Genomic DNA, 19,962 nt, shown 5'->3' on the forward strand with positions numbered 1-19,962 from the left:
AGAATTTCAAACTTAATGAATAAATTATTTAACTATTTTCAGCAAACGAGAAAGGTTTGCCGTAATGAAGCCCAGATTTACTTTTATAAAATATATAATCATTTTCTTTTCTATTTATAACTTTTATCCGTATTATTATTACAAGGAGTAGGTACTACTAGATCTCACCAATATCTAAAATACAATAATTATTCGCTCTACATCCATACGTATATTGATTTATCACGTACATGTTACTTAACTTATTAAATTAAATAAATTCATAAGTAAACTATAGATTTGAGTTAAGAATAACATAAGGTTATCCGATTATCCAGACTGGTTAGGTTAATAAAAACCATAAACAAGCGAGCAAAATCTATAAACATGTCGGCAAAATAAACCTATTATCAGCTCTGATAAAAGTCCCTTCAAAGGGCCCAGTCACAAATACCACTTAAACGAAATTTATTTTGTAAGACACATAAATAAAGTTGAGGGTAAGCGGAAATTGTAAGTAACTGGGAACGCCTGGAGCGAATAAGTTAACATGCCTCTGAGTGGACAGACCGACGGAAAACTAATGCGGGAATAAATCTCGCCTGTCCCCTTTGGGTTTGCCTGCTTGTAATAGATTCTTATAAGTGTACACACGGAAATACATCCAAATAAATACGTTGTATACTGCTTGGTGGCTGTTAATCTATACTTAATATTATAAAGCTGAAGAGTTTGTTTGAACGCGCTTATCTCAGGAACTATACTGGTCCGATTTGAAAATTATTTCGGTGTTAGATAGCCCATTCATCGAGGAAGGCTATAGGCAGAACATATACACAGAACGTTTTTACTGTTCTGTGGCTGCCTATATATCATCACGCTAAGGCCAACAGGAGCGGAGCCATGCGGGCGAAACCGCGGAGCGCAGCTAGTTTGGGTATATACGGTATATAAATTAAAGTCGCTCAGGTGGTGACAGGATGAAAAGTTATTAGAGTGCGTTTCACGAAAGAGTTCCCCTGCCGTTATGTTGGCTTACCTGACTGTCAAAAACGAAAATATTTTTTTTTAATCAAAAATGACAGAGAAAATATTCTCCTTTCTTCCTAGCCTTATCCCGTATCTTACGGGGTCGGCTGCCTAGTCAGACAGTCAGGTATGCCAACATAACGGCAGGGGAACTCTCGTGAAACGCACTCTATATACAATGTGACGTAGGACCGAAAATAAGTAACAAGGGCTCACCAAAAAGGTTATATTATGTTCCATTCTATCGCTCGCTTAATTAGTGTTACAATTAATGTGAAGGAATATTAATATTAACGAGCACCTGTCTCATCAACTACAATGAACATAATAATACATAGTACTCGTAGAAATTAATATACTTCATTATTCATAGACATAGTTCGTTATTCCTAACAATTACTAGGGTAATAATAGTACAATTACAACACAAAGCTTTATATGAGAACATAAATTTAAATTTGAAATCCAAACTTTTAATAGTTAAATATAGATTACAATAACTGTTAAATGGTTGGAAAAGTTATGGAATTCGTATTATAATTCATAACCGTAAACTTCATAACTATCGGAGCGCATCGTTCTAACAACCGTAGGGCCGGAGTCCCAACTTCGACTCCCAGAGGAAATGTCGCGGTCGAGCTGAATACCGGGGTAACGTCACTCTTAAAACCCATCTGTGAAATGCGTTAACCCCATTAAACGGTGAAGGAACTCTATTTATAACTCGCTTTCAATTGCCCAATTTCAATCAGTTGAAGTTTTATTAATGGAGAGGGTATATTGAGCATTTCAGTTGTCAGCTGAAATGATAACATGTTTTCCAAATTAAACTTATATTTTAGGTACCTACAGAGTATTATACGCAAGATAATAATATAATATAAGTGATACGGGCCGTTTACATGATACAATTACAGAGTAATACAGCAACGAATTTCACTACAAATTGTACAAGTTCACATTTCACATTAAATAATTTCATAATATGTATCATAAATTATAATATGCACAATAGAGAATAGAAACACAGTCATATTATCAAACAAATTGTTATCCCGTAGCGAGGTCAAACCTTCACGCAATGTCCAGGATCAACAAGAGCGTAAAGCGTAACCAAGTGAAGTAGCACACGCTATTATAACCAATAATCCAGGTATTCCCAAAGGCGGAACCTTTGTAGCCATTCAAACTGAAACACTTAACAAAGTGGCCGCTGTTCAGTTAAATCGATATTAATGCGGTACAATCAAATTATCGTACGGAGCAGGCCACATTCGCAAAGTTATTGAATTTCTGCACTCACGTTCGTTTGCGAGAAATTCCGATAAATGTCCCTTCAACTTTACCATATTTGGTAGTCGCCCCAGCTTCACTCGAGCGTGCTACGTTTTATGGATTGTTCATAATTACGTTTAGATTTTACGATGTATTTCCAACGATATTTGTATCTATAATATACCTAAATATTTCGCCGTCATCTGGTTGAATCTGCTATTTTATTGAAAGACTAGCGCCTTAATTGAATGACGATATTCAATTGAATGAGTAGACCGAACGTTGATTTAACAAACGTCACTCATCGTACAACTCGTTAGCGGATTGTAACATAGCCCTTTGAACACAGCGGATATGACGCCTTGCATATTGTTGAATAGCGCGTTCATTGAATTACGACCAAATTTACTATTTCGAAACGTGTGTACAAACACGATCACACTCGTACACAAAGACACAGACAATTTCAAAACAGTTAACTAAAGTTTAACGTTAAAAGATTCTAGGCAGAATGCACTCACACAAACAACAGAAATGCAAACTAGCAAGCTGACGCAGCGCCATCTTTTTATTAAATTGCTTTACTGCTCACCTGAAGCCACGTGATTTCTCGTTAAATATTCACCATGGCTGGCGACAGATGCTTCTGGCTCCTGTTTTTATTATTGCATTTTCCATTCCCCAAATTGGTGTGAAAGCTTTGCTTTAGGAATTTTTGTAAGTGCTTTGTTGTGTTGGTATTTTTAATTAATTTACTAACTTGAAAAATAATTAATTGAACACCTGAAAATGCTGTTGTTTTAAGACTCTATATTCATAATAGTTCTAAATTCTAATGCCCTTATGATTCTAATATTATATAAGTTAGTCTAATTATTATTCATGCAAACACCATTATATTAATTTTTATAAGAAAAATTAAAATTACGAAATATATTTTTCGAATTTGCTTATGTGACATCTTTTTGAATTTATTCGTTATTTAAATAACAATTCCGCCCTGAAAGTCTAATATAATATGTATAAAGGCTTCATAAACATTTGAATATCATAAATAATATATTATCTTTAATATTCAGTAGTGAGTAACTTTAAATTAAATATTAACAATTCATGCCAACTTACAAAGGCATAGGCTTTAAAGGTTAGTAAGTTGAGCTCGTACTTATATTATAAGCATTTAGAGAAATATGTTACTTACTGATTATAAATACAAGTTTGTCCCGCAACTGTGCTTGAGTGCGACAAAAACTATACATAATTACATCATATTATTGTCTTATAAGTTTTTGGATGGCAGGAACTGATGAGAATTCTTGCAGCCTCTGCGATTTCATATAAATAATTTTGAACTAGATAACGACAGATCTCAATTTTTAAAACATGGAACTAAATTCTCGATACTGCTAAATATGTCTTATACATATAACATATACATAGCTAGTTGGCCGTTAGGAAGGAAGGCGAGCGTGTCGCCAAACAATGCGTGTTTATGTCCCTGGCGAATACGGAATATACTCGTAAAACGAATTTTACGCCTTTTATTATATCGTGTAACCGTCACAGGATTAGGGAAAGGTTTTATTTTTATAATATGCTCGGATATGCTTTAAAATATACGTACGATAGGCCATATGGACGCCATGCTAATATGTAAATACCGCATTAAACTATGTATAGTTTATTTATGTAAAATGTTGCTAATGCTTTGAAGCAATTTTTTTTTCAAAATGTTTAGATTAAAGAACTCATAGATTCACTAAATTTTTTAGTAGAGCCACAGATAATATAATACTAGATATGCCAGGGAGAGCTTTTTAAAAGTTCAAATTCAAATTCGTTTAGTCAATCAAACTTGTTTTTTGAGAGTTGTTTTTTTGTAATGTAAGTTAATTTTATACCATGTAAATACTTACATTGTACATATTTATTCATTATTCTATGTAGGGTTCCGATCTCCATAAATCTTTAAGGCTGGTAGAGCTTTCTAATTAATTAGTTTGAATGGTTTCGACTCGTGTAATAGGAACTAAATTTGATTTATAATAATATTATTAAAATTATAGATTTTGACTTAGAAACTAAATGTACAGGTATATTTACAAGTATTCTAATTATTTAAATAAACCTTTTGTTTTGCTTGATATATAACTAAAAAAAAAAACCAACTATCTCAAAAATGACCTTCCAAATTACTCTACCAGTTCAGCTAATATATATTATATTCTTAGTTAAGCCAGAACAGACAAGCGGCCTAGCGGGAATTATTTGCTATCATGTCGGCCTACAAGCGACCGGGCAGCCGCGCCAAATATCTCTAGCCTCGTGTATGCGCATAACTTTACCTGCTTTACGACTTTTGTGTATAAAATGTAATGTTCTTCACAATGGACAACGTTGGCCCAACAAATGATCGTCGATGTTTGCCGCCAATAAACATATATCATGACGGCCCATCATAGACATATTTTAGGCATACACTATCGTGATATGCCTCCACTCGCCCAACGCTGCCCATTGTGAAGAGAGCCCATAACGTTTTATGTCAATCAAATAAGCAGATTACACAGAATTAGAATATATTCCTTGATAGATTCATACATTTTTATATCGTATTGAGAACTTATTGGAAATATTCATACGATTGTTCTGATTTATATTCAATGAGAGACGAAAATGTTAAGATATCGAATGTATTTGCTTCTAAACGCCTAATAGAGAATTTATTTTATATTTCTAGAAAAATTGAGATCTCTATACAAATTGAATTGATGAAAGCGACCTTTATTATTTTTATGTGATGAAATAAATCTATGTTTTTGTACAGCAGAAAATATTAAATAAATTGATGCTATTGAATAAACAGTTATAAATCCAGCGACTTTGCACGCCTAAATCATATTTGAAATATTGCCATTTTAAAACTGTAGGTATCTATTATAATTTCTTTAACATTATACAGATAAACGCATATAAATGAACATTATTATGATTACAAATTTCGCCACATTACTCAGTGTCAGAAAGGTCCTGTCAAAGATTGATACGCTCAAAATCTAGAACATCTAGACAGTTTTTAGGTCGCAGGCCATCAATCACATGATAATAATATAATGACATGAGAATGTATGAAATTTCACATTTACAACCTTTTTTGTTGGAATGAAACTGCTGGGAATATTCATTTGAAGGATCGTGTAGAATTTGTTCATAATATTGCGAGCTTTAGTTATTATTTTGTGCTTTAAATTTTATGAATAAAAAACTCTTCTGTTTCTAAACGTTAATAACATCAGGCCCCGGAACCACAGACACAATAGAAAATCTATTGTGTCGTGGACCGATCGGGCCGTTCGGGGCTCAATGGGTTAATTAATAATCGTTCATAATTTTTAACGAAAACGAAATTTATTTAGACTTAAAAATAAATAAATCAATTTTCCGCCCACGGCTTCGCCTGCGTAGTTAAAGATTAACCCACACAGCTATCCCCGTGAAATTTTTGAGATATACCTAACCTATACTTTCTCAGGATTCAAACTATACATATTAGTAACAAATCACATCCAAATCGACGATAGACGTGAGGAAGAGACACACAGACCGATAAACAGAATATACATAATATTATGAACATAATATTATATTAGGAATATGTGTGTTCTACGACCAGAACTTATGTTTGTTCAGATAATATTTGTTGTATAAACTAGAAGCATTATTTACTGAATCCAACATCTTAATAAACAGTAATATTATCTCACATGGCTTAATAAATACAACGGAAAGCCAAAGAAATGAAAGGAAAAAACGTAAATAAAATTAATATAATCATATTTTTCTTCTCTAGAAATTCTGAAAATAAAATAAACGGAACGAAATTCGGGTCACGAAATATCTATAGAGGCCTCAACGAAATAATCAGAGAATGGGTTCTAAGAATAGTGAATAATTTCATAAACTTTTGTACGATTTTAATATTCCTTTTACAATATTAATGGAATGGAGGCACGTGTCGTGATTGAAGCTTAAACATCGAAGCTTGAATCAATTAATTGACAATTAATCAATTATCGTAACATTGTTATTGTAATTTTTTATCCTTGGAAACGATTATTTTCTTTAAGCTGCACATTACAATATAAATTAAAAGGCTTTTATAATGGTAGAAAGCTAATGAAAGCGCAAGTCGTATTAATTTCTCAATTATTAAATTACAAACCAATCAATTGTCATATTACCTATAAGAGGCACGTGTAACAACACTCACAAGTAATTGATAATACACTTTAGATTATGGATTAAGTTATGCAATTTAAAGTGGTCAGCTTTCTGAAAGGTTACCTTTTGTTTCACTCCAGCATTGGGCGTCACTCTGCGTAGATCTCAAATAATTCGGCTATTGTAAGTATGAAAATAGAACTCGCTTTCATTAAAACAATTTAAATGAAAGACCTTCGACCGGTTACCAAATGTTTCACAAAGGGCTAACCACTAGTAAAATTGGCGATTTTGATGGAAATCTAGCACAGAAAGAGAAGAACACAATAATTACAGACGGAATCAGAAAAAGCGACACTGTTAATCAATTTACCGCACTAAAAATCGCTTCCACATTCAATTACTTAAACAAAGAAAGTGTTTGCTTCAATTTTGAAAGCAAACAAAAGTTATAAAACAGAATAGCGTTTTGTACTACAACCGCATTTTGCGAGTTGCTAAGTCTTGTGTAAGCAACATGATGAAAACCTTTTAAAATGCTCACGTGTTGCAAACAATGATAACATTCAGTAAATTACATATTTTTTAATTCAATTTATTTTATTTCAGAGCGGTGCGTTCTCTTCGCTACGTTAAAAGTTACCAAACCAAATTACCTTCTCACCAATTCCTTTAAATTTATTTTTATTGTGACCTAACTTCAGGTTAAAAATATTATTTGGAAACGTCTTCATAATTAAAATTTAAAAAATACCCTTCGTAAATTTTAATGATGTCACTAAAAGTAGGTATACAAATCAGTTATTTCAAGAAAAAAATAATTCATGTCCATACGAAGACATCAACATCATAGACAATCTGATACATTTGCTGCGTTAAATTATTTTGTTATGAACAACACAATGAATTAACCACATCATTATTCAAATAGAAAACAATGCGACAAAATTGATAATAACTATCGAGACTTCTCAACTGAAATGCCTTTGGCCATTCTCAAGGTATCAATTAAGGACAAAGCTTCACCTTGTCAATAGAAGTCTCATTAGATATCAAAGTGAAAGGCTCCGATAGAGTCAAGTGATGATTGCAATCTCCAGCGACCCGATCCCACATTAATACGAACATAAACATCCCAAATACAAATAACTTCTCACCACTAGCTCTATTAAATCGAAAATCTCGAACGCAAACAAGAATTGATCGAAAAACTATCCACTCCTGACAAGTAAATTGCAACTTTATACCGAAAGCAATGAGAACGAATTTGTTTTGACGTAAACGTATGAAGGTTTCATACTTCGTATCGAATCATCACGGGAAAGTGTGCCTTATTCGTATGGTAATAAAGTTAACACTATGATACGCATAAGAACGTATAGGGCTGATCCCTGGTGGTTTTACAGAATGATTTTGTTTTTATTTATCGAGTCTTGATACAGTGGTAAATATAAATAGGATTTATTTAGAAATGATATTTTTTGTATTGGTATTTGACTGAGATGAAAAAGAATAACTATTTATTGTGTGAGTTATTCTTATTGTTAAATAAACAGATTTAGTTATAAGTATTCTGACATCCCTACTACATTATATAGACTACACATAAAAAACACTGTAAAAATTGGAATCATAAAAAAACAAACGAATCAAAATCACCATGAAGAATTCAGACTAATTTATTCTCAATACACCGCCTTCAATCGCGACACATAACCTAGTTAAGGTTATCAAATCTTCAATAATGACACCATAATTAGTTCGGAAGCAGCCCTAGCGATGTCAAAGCGTTTGAAACACCAATAAAACTTTAAGGGTCTTGGCGCAGGTTTATTGAGTAAGTAAGATTGAAAACACGAGGCACAAACAGGGCAGGTGGATCGATCAGGATTAGCCAAGTTGCTGGATACTCCACTCAACTTGTATAAATGATCGCATGTATGCATCTATGGGGATCAAATTTCAAGATACAACTCGACTCGAGCAAAAAGCGAAGCTCTAGAAGTAACTCATGTATTTATATAACAGTTCTCAAAATAGACGTCATTTATAAATGAAGTATTCAAGTGTCAAAGCAAATGTGAAATTATTTGACTGCCGATTGCTTTTAAGCATTTCTTTAGTCATATTTTCATCTCCAGAATTTATATTTCCAGATAATATGATTATTACAGGTATAAAACTAATCATCAAATCATTTATGAGATAGAGATCGGGCTTTTAAATCCTTTTGTCTCGCTTAATCTAGTTACATTTTATCTGTTGAAGTTATATTCCAACACGATAATATAAAATATGAAAATAATAATCATTCATTATCAACTAGGTCGAGATACACTGTTTCACACCTTCCATACATAACTAACCAAAATCCGAATAGATTACTTTAAAAATTCATAGTTTTAACCGTTTCTATTTATAGGTTCAAAGGAACGAAGCAACAACCTACCCCAAAACTTAAATACATGTGATCGCGACCACCGTTCCACCCCATGTACCCTTAAAGCATTCAGACCTTCCATTAATTCACTCACAAAAACTCAACGTTCAGCCAACCCTTAGACAATCATCCCCTTTGATGGCACTGATTCCTTGCCCTTTGTTTTTACCTGGAGCAGAAATACTTTGATCTGTAATGGATTTGGGCCAATTTTTTACTTTGCAACTTAAATGACTTATTTCGTTTTAGTTGTGGTTTAATGTTCGTATGAAAGGTTTTTGCGGTGTTTTGTAAGTTCAAAGTTCAAAATTGTGTTGATATACAGTCTATGTATGTCGTATTGTGTAAGTTATAAATAAAATAAAACCGGCCAAGTGCGAGTCGGACTCGCGCACCGAGGGTTCCGTATGTGATGTAACTAAAAATTTATGGTTTTCGTAATTTTTCCTTTATCAATACTATAAGACGTTGCTTCGTACCAAATTTCAAGATTCTGAGTTCACGGGAAGCACCCTGTAGGTTTTGATTCCCTTGCAAGTGTCGAAAATTTGCGGCATAAACGGCTGTATCTTTTGATTGCGTTGGCTTAGAAGTTTGATTTTTTCACAGCTTCAAGGGACAGTAGACCTGAGTAATTGATATAAATTTCAGCTTCATACCTCCACGCGTTCCTGAGATAAACGGTCTTGACAGACGGACGGACGGACGGACGGACAGACGGACAACAAAGTGATCCTATAAGGGTTCCGTTTTTTCCTTTTGAGGTACGGAACCCTAAAAAGACGTGAGGCACTCGGGGACTGCCGCGGTAAAGCTATTGCATGCTATGCCTTCAAGCCACACCTCCGTGCCCGTCGGAGTGGGGAGCGTGAGGTTTTTTCGTTACGGAATTTCTAGATTCGGTCCCCGCGCTCAAGGCCCACGATAGAAGCTATGCAATAGCTTAAAAATATATTGCATAATTTAAATGAATGATCGATTGAATTTTCATTTTATTTCGATAAAGTGATCATATTAAATAAAATATTAAATAAAAGAGTAGTATATAATAATATTAAAAGACTCCACTAATTAATAATATATTATCTTACTCGTTTATTAAGCTTAAATTATCCTGCGATACGTTTCCGTGAATTTAATAAATAATACAGTTCATTAGATGTTTAAATAAATCAGATTGAAATTTTCAATTAATTTTCCGTAAAGATTTACACAATACCAAAGTTGGAATTGGTTAAGTTTGTGAAAGACCGAATAGTTTTAGGTGAAACTCGACCTTTAGTATTTAGGTCTCAATGTAGGTATAGTAAATAGCCTAGTTCTGAGACAAACATTAGTCTTTATTTAATAGTATATCTTGAAGATGATGTTCACAATAATGTACAAAAGTTGAAGTAACAAACTTTGTCGCCTAGAGTATAGCTCTAATACAGTGACGCTTTCAAGTCATGCCTAAGCATGACTTGTAAGTTTTTAAGGAGGTTATTTATTCATTATAATAAAATATATTTGTTTACTTCGATGTTAAGACTTATTTTGACTGCTATCAAAAACATAATAAAGCGCACTTAGATAACCTTTGAGTAAAATGGGTTAAGGAAAATAAAAGGGATTTTCATTAAAATCGCTACATACGTTAGAAGAATCTAACAGCAACATACGGATATCAATATTTAACTTCTTTATTTACTTCAGTCACAAAACAATACTTTTAAATTAACGTTATCATCATGAATAGTAACATCTATTTTACATTTTACAATTTCGATTGTTTTTTCCTTTTTTTACAAAGATTATGTCCGCTGTTGCTATCTCTGCATCTTCGTAGGTTATCTTATACCTTAACGTATTGGAGACTCAACGTGTATGACAAATAATCGGTTCAAAATATTTGTGTATCAAGCAAAATATTTAACATCAGATTATTTAAATAAGAATGTTAACGCTATTAATCTCAAACTTTAGAATAAACTATCAATATCAAAATGAAATGAGATATTCCGTAGAAATAAATCGAAGAAAGTTTCTCTTCAGACAAAGTTTGTGAAAATCCTTAAAAGTTACCTGAAGGTTTAGTATGTCTACTGTTGGTCTAACTTTTTAGTGACTGGATTTCTTTAAAAATTTATCTGCTCCCGTTGCTGATGTTGTAATAATTTATAAGATACTGATACTCCTATTTTTCTTGTATTGTAGGTTTACGAAGCGAATACATTAATTATTTTTAAGCTATTGCATATCTTCTATCGCGGGCCTTGAGCGCGGGGACCGAATCCAGAAATTCCGTAACGAAAAAACCTCACGCTCTCCACTCCGACGGACACGGAGGTGTGGCTTGAAGGCATAGCATGCAATAGCTTTACCGCGGCAGTCCCCGAGTGCCACACGTCTTTTTATATAGTTCTTATGTTTATAGAAATACATTCAATTTATGATAATAAATCAGAAAGTTATGGACGTCAAAATGTTCTTATAAATCACGTATTTTCTATAAAAGTTTCATATTATGTAAAGTTAAAAGCTCTGACTTTCGGGATTTTGCATTCGCTGTGAAAATTCATTTTTTTAAAGTAAACTGGATACAAAATAATTGAAAGGCCGCGGACCAGTCGTCTTACTAGAAAAATTAAACAATGATGCTTTGAGATTTGAAATACATTCTACAGAAAGACACTGTTCCTCTTAGAGTATTGGAAATAGCTGATGATAATTTTAATAAAGGTCTGAAACTGTAAGTTGCTGTCACTACAATTTCCATTCAGCATTCAATAGTAGTTCATTTTCGAACGATTTTCTGAGAATTGCTCTTAAAAGGTGACCTTTTGGGCGTCTGAGTTCATCTTAACCACATTTGGTACATTATCAATATTTCGTAGACACGCGTTTCCAACTGATTTGCTCTCAATAGCGCTGATGTGAACTCTGTCGTGACAGATTTTACGCGAGTAGTGCCCGATAGCTTCAGTTTTTGCTTTGCCTCACGTAAACGTGAAAGTCTTAAAATGTTTTGTCTTGAAAAATAAGGTGCTCAATTTTAAAACAATGCAATATTTAATAACCTTATGTTGAATAAATACTGATACTAATGAATATTTTTAGAAGTCTTTTAGCCTAAATATAGATGCTTGACAGGCTAATAAGATGTACCTGAAAGAATGTTGTTCAATAAATGTATGTAAATCCGTTTCTTTTAGGAGTTATAAAATAAAACTGTAAAGAGAAGAAAAACGGTCCCAACGTTCAGAATATTAAAACTTTGTAACGTGTTTTCTCCTTAAGCTCACATGATCAAATCGATGAGCATAATATTCAATAGTTCCATTCATGTATAATTTATTGACCGACTTGTTTATCTTACACATTTAATTAGCTCCAAGTTCGTAGTTCGGTCGATATCCAAACTAACAGAATCTCTGGAACGTTCCCCAATTCCATCCCTCAAATTAATGTTCCAAAGCCGAAATCGAAGTAATTATATTAAACTAGGAACAGGCATCTTGAATCATGTTAGTACCACAGCAGCTGTAACCAAAACCGCGACAACTTTGACACTAACTTATTTGCCGAAATATATTCAAGACTGCAAACTCTTAGCACCCTGTAGCATGTCGCGGAAGCACGACTCGACACATTCGACTATTTACATACGATCCAACGTCTTATATTAAATCACTGTTCTCGTTTCGAATGTATTTCAGTGCGGCGCAGTAAACCAGCAATGGATGTGGAAATACGCCATTCCCTCTTTTATCTTAGCGGATAAATTTCACAGTTTTAGAGGGAATATTTAAGCGTGATTCCGAATGAGGAATTGTTTTATGTGAAATGCGATGTATTATGTATGTTATTGTAAATGAGCGGTGTGCTAAAGGGTAGGGGATTGTATTTATTCGCTTTCTTGTGTAACATGCAGATCGGAGCGTTTCTTTTGTTCTTTCATATAAAGCGAAAATTCCCTTTGTCAGCCTATATTTGAATGTCTATTCTACATTGTATTGAATAGTGAATGACTTCTTATATTCCTATATCTTCCAAAAAGACGAGGTGAATTCCAATTCAGTTTATGGGATTCCAATCCCATAAACTAAGACTGGTAACTAACTGTCGTACTCATAAATATTATAACTATTTATTTCAGAAGATTCTATAATCAATATTAGGTAGAATATTTTACCATAACTCACATTATAATTTAAGTATTAACATGAGGACTTACACTTGAAAGAAAAGTTACTCCAACAGCTACGACTTCAACGCAAGAAAAAAATAATACAATAAAAGATTGAACCAAGTTATGTGAGGTAACTACACGCGTGCCCTCCGAATGCACTTGACATATTGAAACATGGTAAGTGTATTGGCTTTGTTAGATATATCTTCGATATTCGTCCATATTAGGTAAGTGAGTTTTTTGAAGGTTCTGGAAAATTTTATTCCTTTTATTGATGGTTACTACATACAACCTAGTATGGAGTGATTTAACGGTATAAATATTCTGCGAGCTTTTTGTAGAGTTTTTTATATTACTATTATAGATGAATCAAAATCTACAATATATCTATCTAACGTTAAAATACCAATTTTAATGAAACAAACTAAATAAATACTTAATCACACCGAATTATATGAAAATACAGGTTCAAAAAGCTTATCCGATACCTTTTTTTCATTATTATTACCTTTGTTATACTATATTATTATAAAACTTAAATATACTATAACTTACCTGTCCCGGGACTCGAAGCGGTGGTCACATAGAAGCAATGCAGCAGTAAGGAGAGCAGCATCTTCGTAGCCATCGTGCCAACTCACTCGCACTCTCTCATCCCATATCGTCCCTTCTCTGTCACTCTTCTTGATTTCTCGTCCATGATTCTCACATTATATTTGCACTGTATTTGCACCTGTAACAAAAATATAAGTAATTATTATTAAACTATATTAAATATTTATATTTTTCTTAAAAATAAATCATAATACAAAAATTACCTATACAAATATGGATCAATTGCATAACATTATCATGAATTTGAATATTTAATAATAAATATTTGAATTTAAAATAAAATATTATTAAATTCATAATAATATCTTTATATGTTAGAAAAACATAGAGCTCTATCATAAGGAATAATAATAAAATACATAATCAAATAAACGTTTTATTGTATCTTTTTAAATCTATATTTCCCTTGTAATAAGATTGCGTTTTCTATATTTCTCTTGTAATAAGATTGCATTCTATTGTATTATGTATAAAGATAAATCCCGTGTCCTTTGGGCCAGATGTATCGCACAATGCACATGTGTTTCATTGCTCTATTTTCTCTACGGACACACTTCTATTTGCCTTCCATTTAAATTGACAGCTTTTACATCTATTGTCTATGCTAAATTTTAATCTATATTAAGTTAGAGGAAACTGAAACATCAACACAATCACTGCGAATACACACATACTAACGATCTTGTTAATAGTATTACATTCATGTTCAAATCCATACTAATATTATAAATGCGAAAGTAACTCTGTCTATCTGTCTGTTACTCAATCACGCCTTAACGACTGAACCAATTTGCATGAAATTTGGTATAGAGATTTTTTGATACCCGAGAAAGGACATAGGATAGATTTTATCCCGGAAATCCTACGGGAACGGGTTTTTCTTTGAAAACACGAGCGAAGCCGCGGGCGGAAAGCTAGTTATTTTATAAAATTGATAAGGTACGACATTAACCACATAACACAATTCTGTATGTTTTGTATCATTTTGAACCATTCACACAAATACATACCTATGGATATACTTCAAATAAGTAACTTTTTTAATTTTATTTGTTTAAATTTCAATTAATTTTATTTCATTTTGATTATTATATTGTTATTTAAATTTTATCAAGTGATTATTTTAAAATGTATTTTATTAAGTTAAAATGTATTTAATGTGTATATTATTATTATTATTTTAATGTAATTAATTTTTGTAGTGCATGCAGTGCTCATTTTTTATTAGTTGTCCATCATGTCCTATATTTTTTGTGTATTTTTTATGTAAAACAATCGATGTACAGCTGCTAATGAGCCTTAATAAAATAAATAAATAAAATACGTTTAAAAATATGAACAAAAATGAAATTTAATATGGCACTGGGTGCAGCGTAATTGTTGACTGCAAATGAGACGTACAAAGGTAAATATGGGAATTAAAAATATTGTGCTGCTGTTCCAAACATTCCTCGGTATTTTATTAATTGCCCGACCGTTCACTGACGTTGTGTTTTGTTTATGTAGGGTAAGGTTGCTCAAGTCGTACCCCCTAAGGAAATTATGCTATAATATTCACGACAATTGAAATAATACAAAATAATCCACATTTACTGAATCTTTATTTAGTTGTATATTATTAAAAAATCACAGAAACTTACAATCTTAATATTAAAATATATATTTTAACGTTTTTCAAAAACATACCTTCGGTACGATTAAGGCGCCTAGTTGCCTAATTCGTACCACATACAGCCTAAGTCGTACTTAGAAAATACACTTTAGTGAAGATATAATAAACTATATAGAAAAATTCTTAATAATAAGAGATCAATTTTAAGTAAGTTAAAATTACAAATAATTCAGTCTGAGATTAACTTAAGCATATTATTTGGTAATTATTTTAGTGAATAACAAAATCTTAGACCTAAATAGAAGTACGAGTTAAGAATTTTTAACAGGTACGACTTAAGCAGCGGTATCTTTGAGGTTGAAAAATAAAATTACTAACACCACCTAAAAATTTTCTCCTGTTTGAGTATGCCCAAACGATTGACAGATAAGCATTAAAAATCGTTGTAAACAAAGACAAAATATAAAGATAACATTCCTGCCGTAAAAAGCTTATGAATGAGTCGTTAATTTTACATGAAAAGTGATAAAAAACTTATTTTTTGAATTATTTTCGCTGCACGAAGCCGACCGCCTGACCGCTTGTTTACGCTTGCTCGCGCGACTAAATAGTTCACGTTAACAACACTAGATGGCCCAATTCAATGGTATGAGACGAGATATTGGTGGGGTACGACTAACGCCGTGGTACGACTTGAGCAACCTTACCCTAATACAATATACATAAAAAGCGACGTTTAACAAACAAATAGGGTATTTCGTATTTTTCGGTAGAAAAATCAATTTTATATTTTCTTTTGTTTTGAAAAGCTTCCTCCTTTCCCTCTCCTTATTTTTTACCGAAATCAATAAAAACAGAACCATTTTGTCTGTTGCTAAATTAATTTAAAGCGTCCTGTAACATATTGTATATCTTTTCTAACATTATAAAGAGGAAAAATAGGTATTGGGACGATTAAAAATTGTGATTTTTTTAGCACAAACATAATATAACAAACACGCTGAGAAGCCTATTTTAACACAAATTATACAATTTTTCCTTTATTTCATTGTACCTCATAAAACATGATTATCACGCCCAAATTGTCCACTTAAATCTGTCTCCTTGCATAATAACAGGCGAAATATGGCGGCAAATTGGGTCATTGAATACAATATGGGAACTTGCAACTCACGGCTTCACTGGGACCGTTTGTATTAATTCACTTACGTCACTGTTATTTATGTATGTATTTAGAAGCGTTTTGTAGTATCGACGTCTTTGGGAAATAATGGAGCGCTATTTTGTTTCCAATAACGGCTATAGAGATATATTTTAGAGTGGGAATTGCAAATTTTGAGTAAATAAACCATGCTCGAATAAAGTTTTAATTAATTATCTCCTCTAGATTTTTGACGTTCATTTATGGATTCTATAACTAACTAAAGATGGCTACAGATAATAAATACCAATTTTCAGTTATAAAAGGCTTTTTTATTTTAAGCATGTAATGTCCAGACGGCTTAAAAGTTCTACGTCAATGTTAATACAATTGATTTTCAAGTTATTAGAAATCAATTTTTTACTTAAAATATACCTAAGTTGAAATCTGAAAACGTATATACGTCGTACATTTTTGATGAAATAATATGTGCATAAAATAATTACACACTATTTACTTATCTGTTATGATTATACTATATAATTTATAGCAAATAAATTGATTACTAATTACCCAAAATATCGTGTAAATTAGGCCGATAAATTAGGAATAATTCGGTACCAAGAGACTTGTTCATCCAAATGCTATTTTAACGACACGCGGTCATTACATATATCATTATAAAAGCCACAATACGTTACAACTTAATTACCTATATCCCAGTGAATTATACAAATTTCATATTAGCTTTGATATTATTTGTTTCAATTCCGACTAATTGTAATGAAACTTTATTCACGATAATAAAGCTAAATGTGCATTATTTATGGCCCTTTTATTTCGTATATTAAGTTCTGTATTATATTAACATTGTAAATGATATAATTATAATATTTATTGAAAATGAAAAACAATTAATAATGAATTAATGTATTTTGTAAAGTACATAATTATAACGTTAAATATGGATACTTGGCGCTCTTCCACTGTGCGATTTAGGAGTAACTTTCTACCGCGCACCACTCCTCTGTGGAACGACCTCTCGAGCTCAGCATTTCCGGATAGATACGACTTAGGGTACTTCAAAAGAGCGTACTCTTCCCTAAAAGGCCGGCCACACACCTGCAACCCTACAGGTTTTGAGGGTGATTATGGGCGGCGCCAATCATCGCATTAATCCGGTGACGCGCCAGCTCGTTTGCCCGCTAATACATAAAAAAATATATGTATATAATATGTATATATATAATATGTATATAAATAAATATATGTATAGAGCCAATGCATAACACAATACACAAAAATGTACCTACCTCAAAATTATAGCAATTATTATAAACTTATTTCTGTAACTATTAGAAAAAATCATTGTTACTATACAACAATCCGCCGCAGCAAGCTCTCAAACAATTTATTTCCATAACTTAGTCAGAAAATTATCAATTGATGTATCCCTAAACAATTTCACGAGCACTTTTCCCTTCTCAAATCGTAATTTACACAAAAATATAAATAAAACGTACATAAAGCAATAATCAACACATTTATACAGAAACAGAGCATTACCTGCCCATAACATTATCGATGCTATAAAGATCCCGGTAGGAACGGAGCGAATGTTCCCAATTTACTTTATCGCTGTCGGCATATCGGTACCAGGCAGTTGGACCTGTGGAAAATACAAGTATACCGAATGTTCGAGCGTTTTCCTTTGGTGTAGCATTAGGATGCGGGGTCAGCTAATGCTGGACGTGCAGCCTGCTCGTCCAGTTCTTTCCGATACCTTTATTTGTCAAACAAACCGACTAATAAACCGCCGAAATAGAAACGAAATACAATTCGACAGATGCTCTTTGTGTCACGTTAATTTAATTCGGGAGATTACAGAGATGCTCCATAGTGGATTGGGTTCGTTTTGAAAAGAAATTTGAGGCCTCCAAGGATAAATTAACGGAATTAATTACTTTCCCGGGGAACGCCCCATTTATTTTGCTGACGGGATGTCGTACGTTTAGTTGCTTAGTATTAAAACTGGATTGAATTATAAATCTTGAGCGTTCCAGTTACATACGAATTAACACATATTTAGTACATAAGAATATACTACGTAGAACAACATTATTGTAATAAAAACACATGTCTAATTGAAATCCTTATTTTGTATGAAGTCGGTTAAAACATTATTACAAATTGATAAAGTACAGATCGTTACATAAGTTATACAAGTCGTAAATAGAATTTTCATTCAGGCGCTGTAAAAATTGAATAAGTACGTATATTTATATGAAAATATTATTTTTTATTCATTAAAAGGTTCTTCGTAAATTTCTATTACAGTAATTAACTGTAATAAAAGAGGTCTAAATGAAATAGACAGTCTATCTAAGCCTACCTCTGAAATGAACTCAAGCATACTAAAACGAAACAAATTTATAAACAAATTTACTCAAATTATAAACAAGTTCTTAGTTGAGGCAGGAACAATTATAAATTCATTAATAATACATAAATAAAAAAATATTACATACCTAATGTAATATACATATATATAGGTAGGTACTCTGATTCCATGAATGAACTACAAGTATTGTTAGAATATAAACCCCGAAGTTATTCATTGATTCAAAATGTATGTAGATAAATTCATCTATTCATAGCCATTTCACTTTTTTTTTCTATATCAATGATCTCTTTTTCAATTATATCTACGTTATACTGTAACATGTGATTTCAGAATAACTTATACGAGCAATATAATATATTATCAAATATGTATCATTGTAAATTGAAGAAGTTAAGACTGGATAACGGATTTTAAATTCAATTTATTCATATTATAGTTAGCTTATGTCTAACATAACGTTTATTAAACTTCTCATGAACATACGAAAAGTAAATCACTTTTGAAATGTAGATTTTATAGTATTTTTGCGTTCTGTTTTTTTTTTTTAATTTCGACGGACCTTAACAATACTTCAAATTTAGAATATGAAATATTTCTAACTGATATTATGTACGTAAATAGATACAAAATATTTCGTGGAATGTAAAATTGAAGACAGAAAGTTATAGGATTTCTCGAAACGTAACAAGATTTAATTCGTAGCAAAGAAGACAGTTATTAAACTTGCATTAATTATGTTCGTACGCTGTATTACATTCCCAGCAACAGTCACAGAAAACATTTTAAAATAATTAATTAAATAAGTCATAAGTCTTAAAAATCAGCTCGTAAGCTATATCTAAAATAAAGCATAATATAGAGTATGCCTACTAGCAACCCGTACTGGCTTTTATACCGGCAAATGCAATATATAAATATAGTAATATTATGGATATAACTTTTTCTCTTGCATCAATCTATCTAGTAAAAATACTGAATCAATATCCGTTGCATAATTTTTAAGATCATGCAGGCATAGTAACGAACAGACAGATCAGGGAAAGCGACTTTGTTTTAAGTATGTGACGTATTTTTT

At 32.1% G+C, this 19,962-nt stretch overlaps 1 protein-coding gene across 1 annotated transcript in view; it reads right to left on the minus strand.

Annotated features, from left to right (window-relative positions):
• LOC149900382 (hemicentin-1-like) overlaps nucleotides 1–19,962 on the minus strand; it is a 165,208-nt gene that overhangs the window by 84,066 nt on the left and 61,180 nt on the right. Inside the window, exon 2 of the mRNA XM_090112835.1 lies at nucleotides 13,671–13,848. Within this exon, the coding sequence (XP_089968961.1) occupies nucleotides 13,671–13,743 (73 nt within the window). The 5' untranslated portion in view covers nucleotides 13,744–13,848. The remainder of the gene's footprint in view (nucleotides 1–13,670; nucleotides 13,849–19,962) is intronic.

This window comes from Colias eurytheme, chromosome 19, assembly GCF_061535395.1.
Source record: "Colias eurytheme isolate Ceu_HAF_F1 chromosome 19, ilColEury1 Martin Lab GWU primary, whole genome shotgun sequence".
Taxonomy (NCBI): domain Eukaryota; kingdom Metazoa; phylum Arthropoda; class Insecta; order Lepidoptera; family Pieridae; genus Colias; species Colias eurytheme.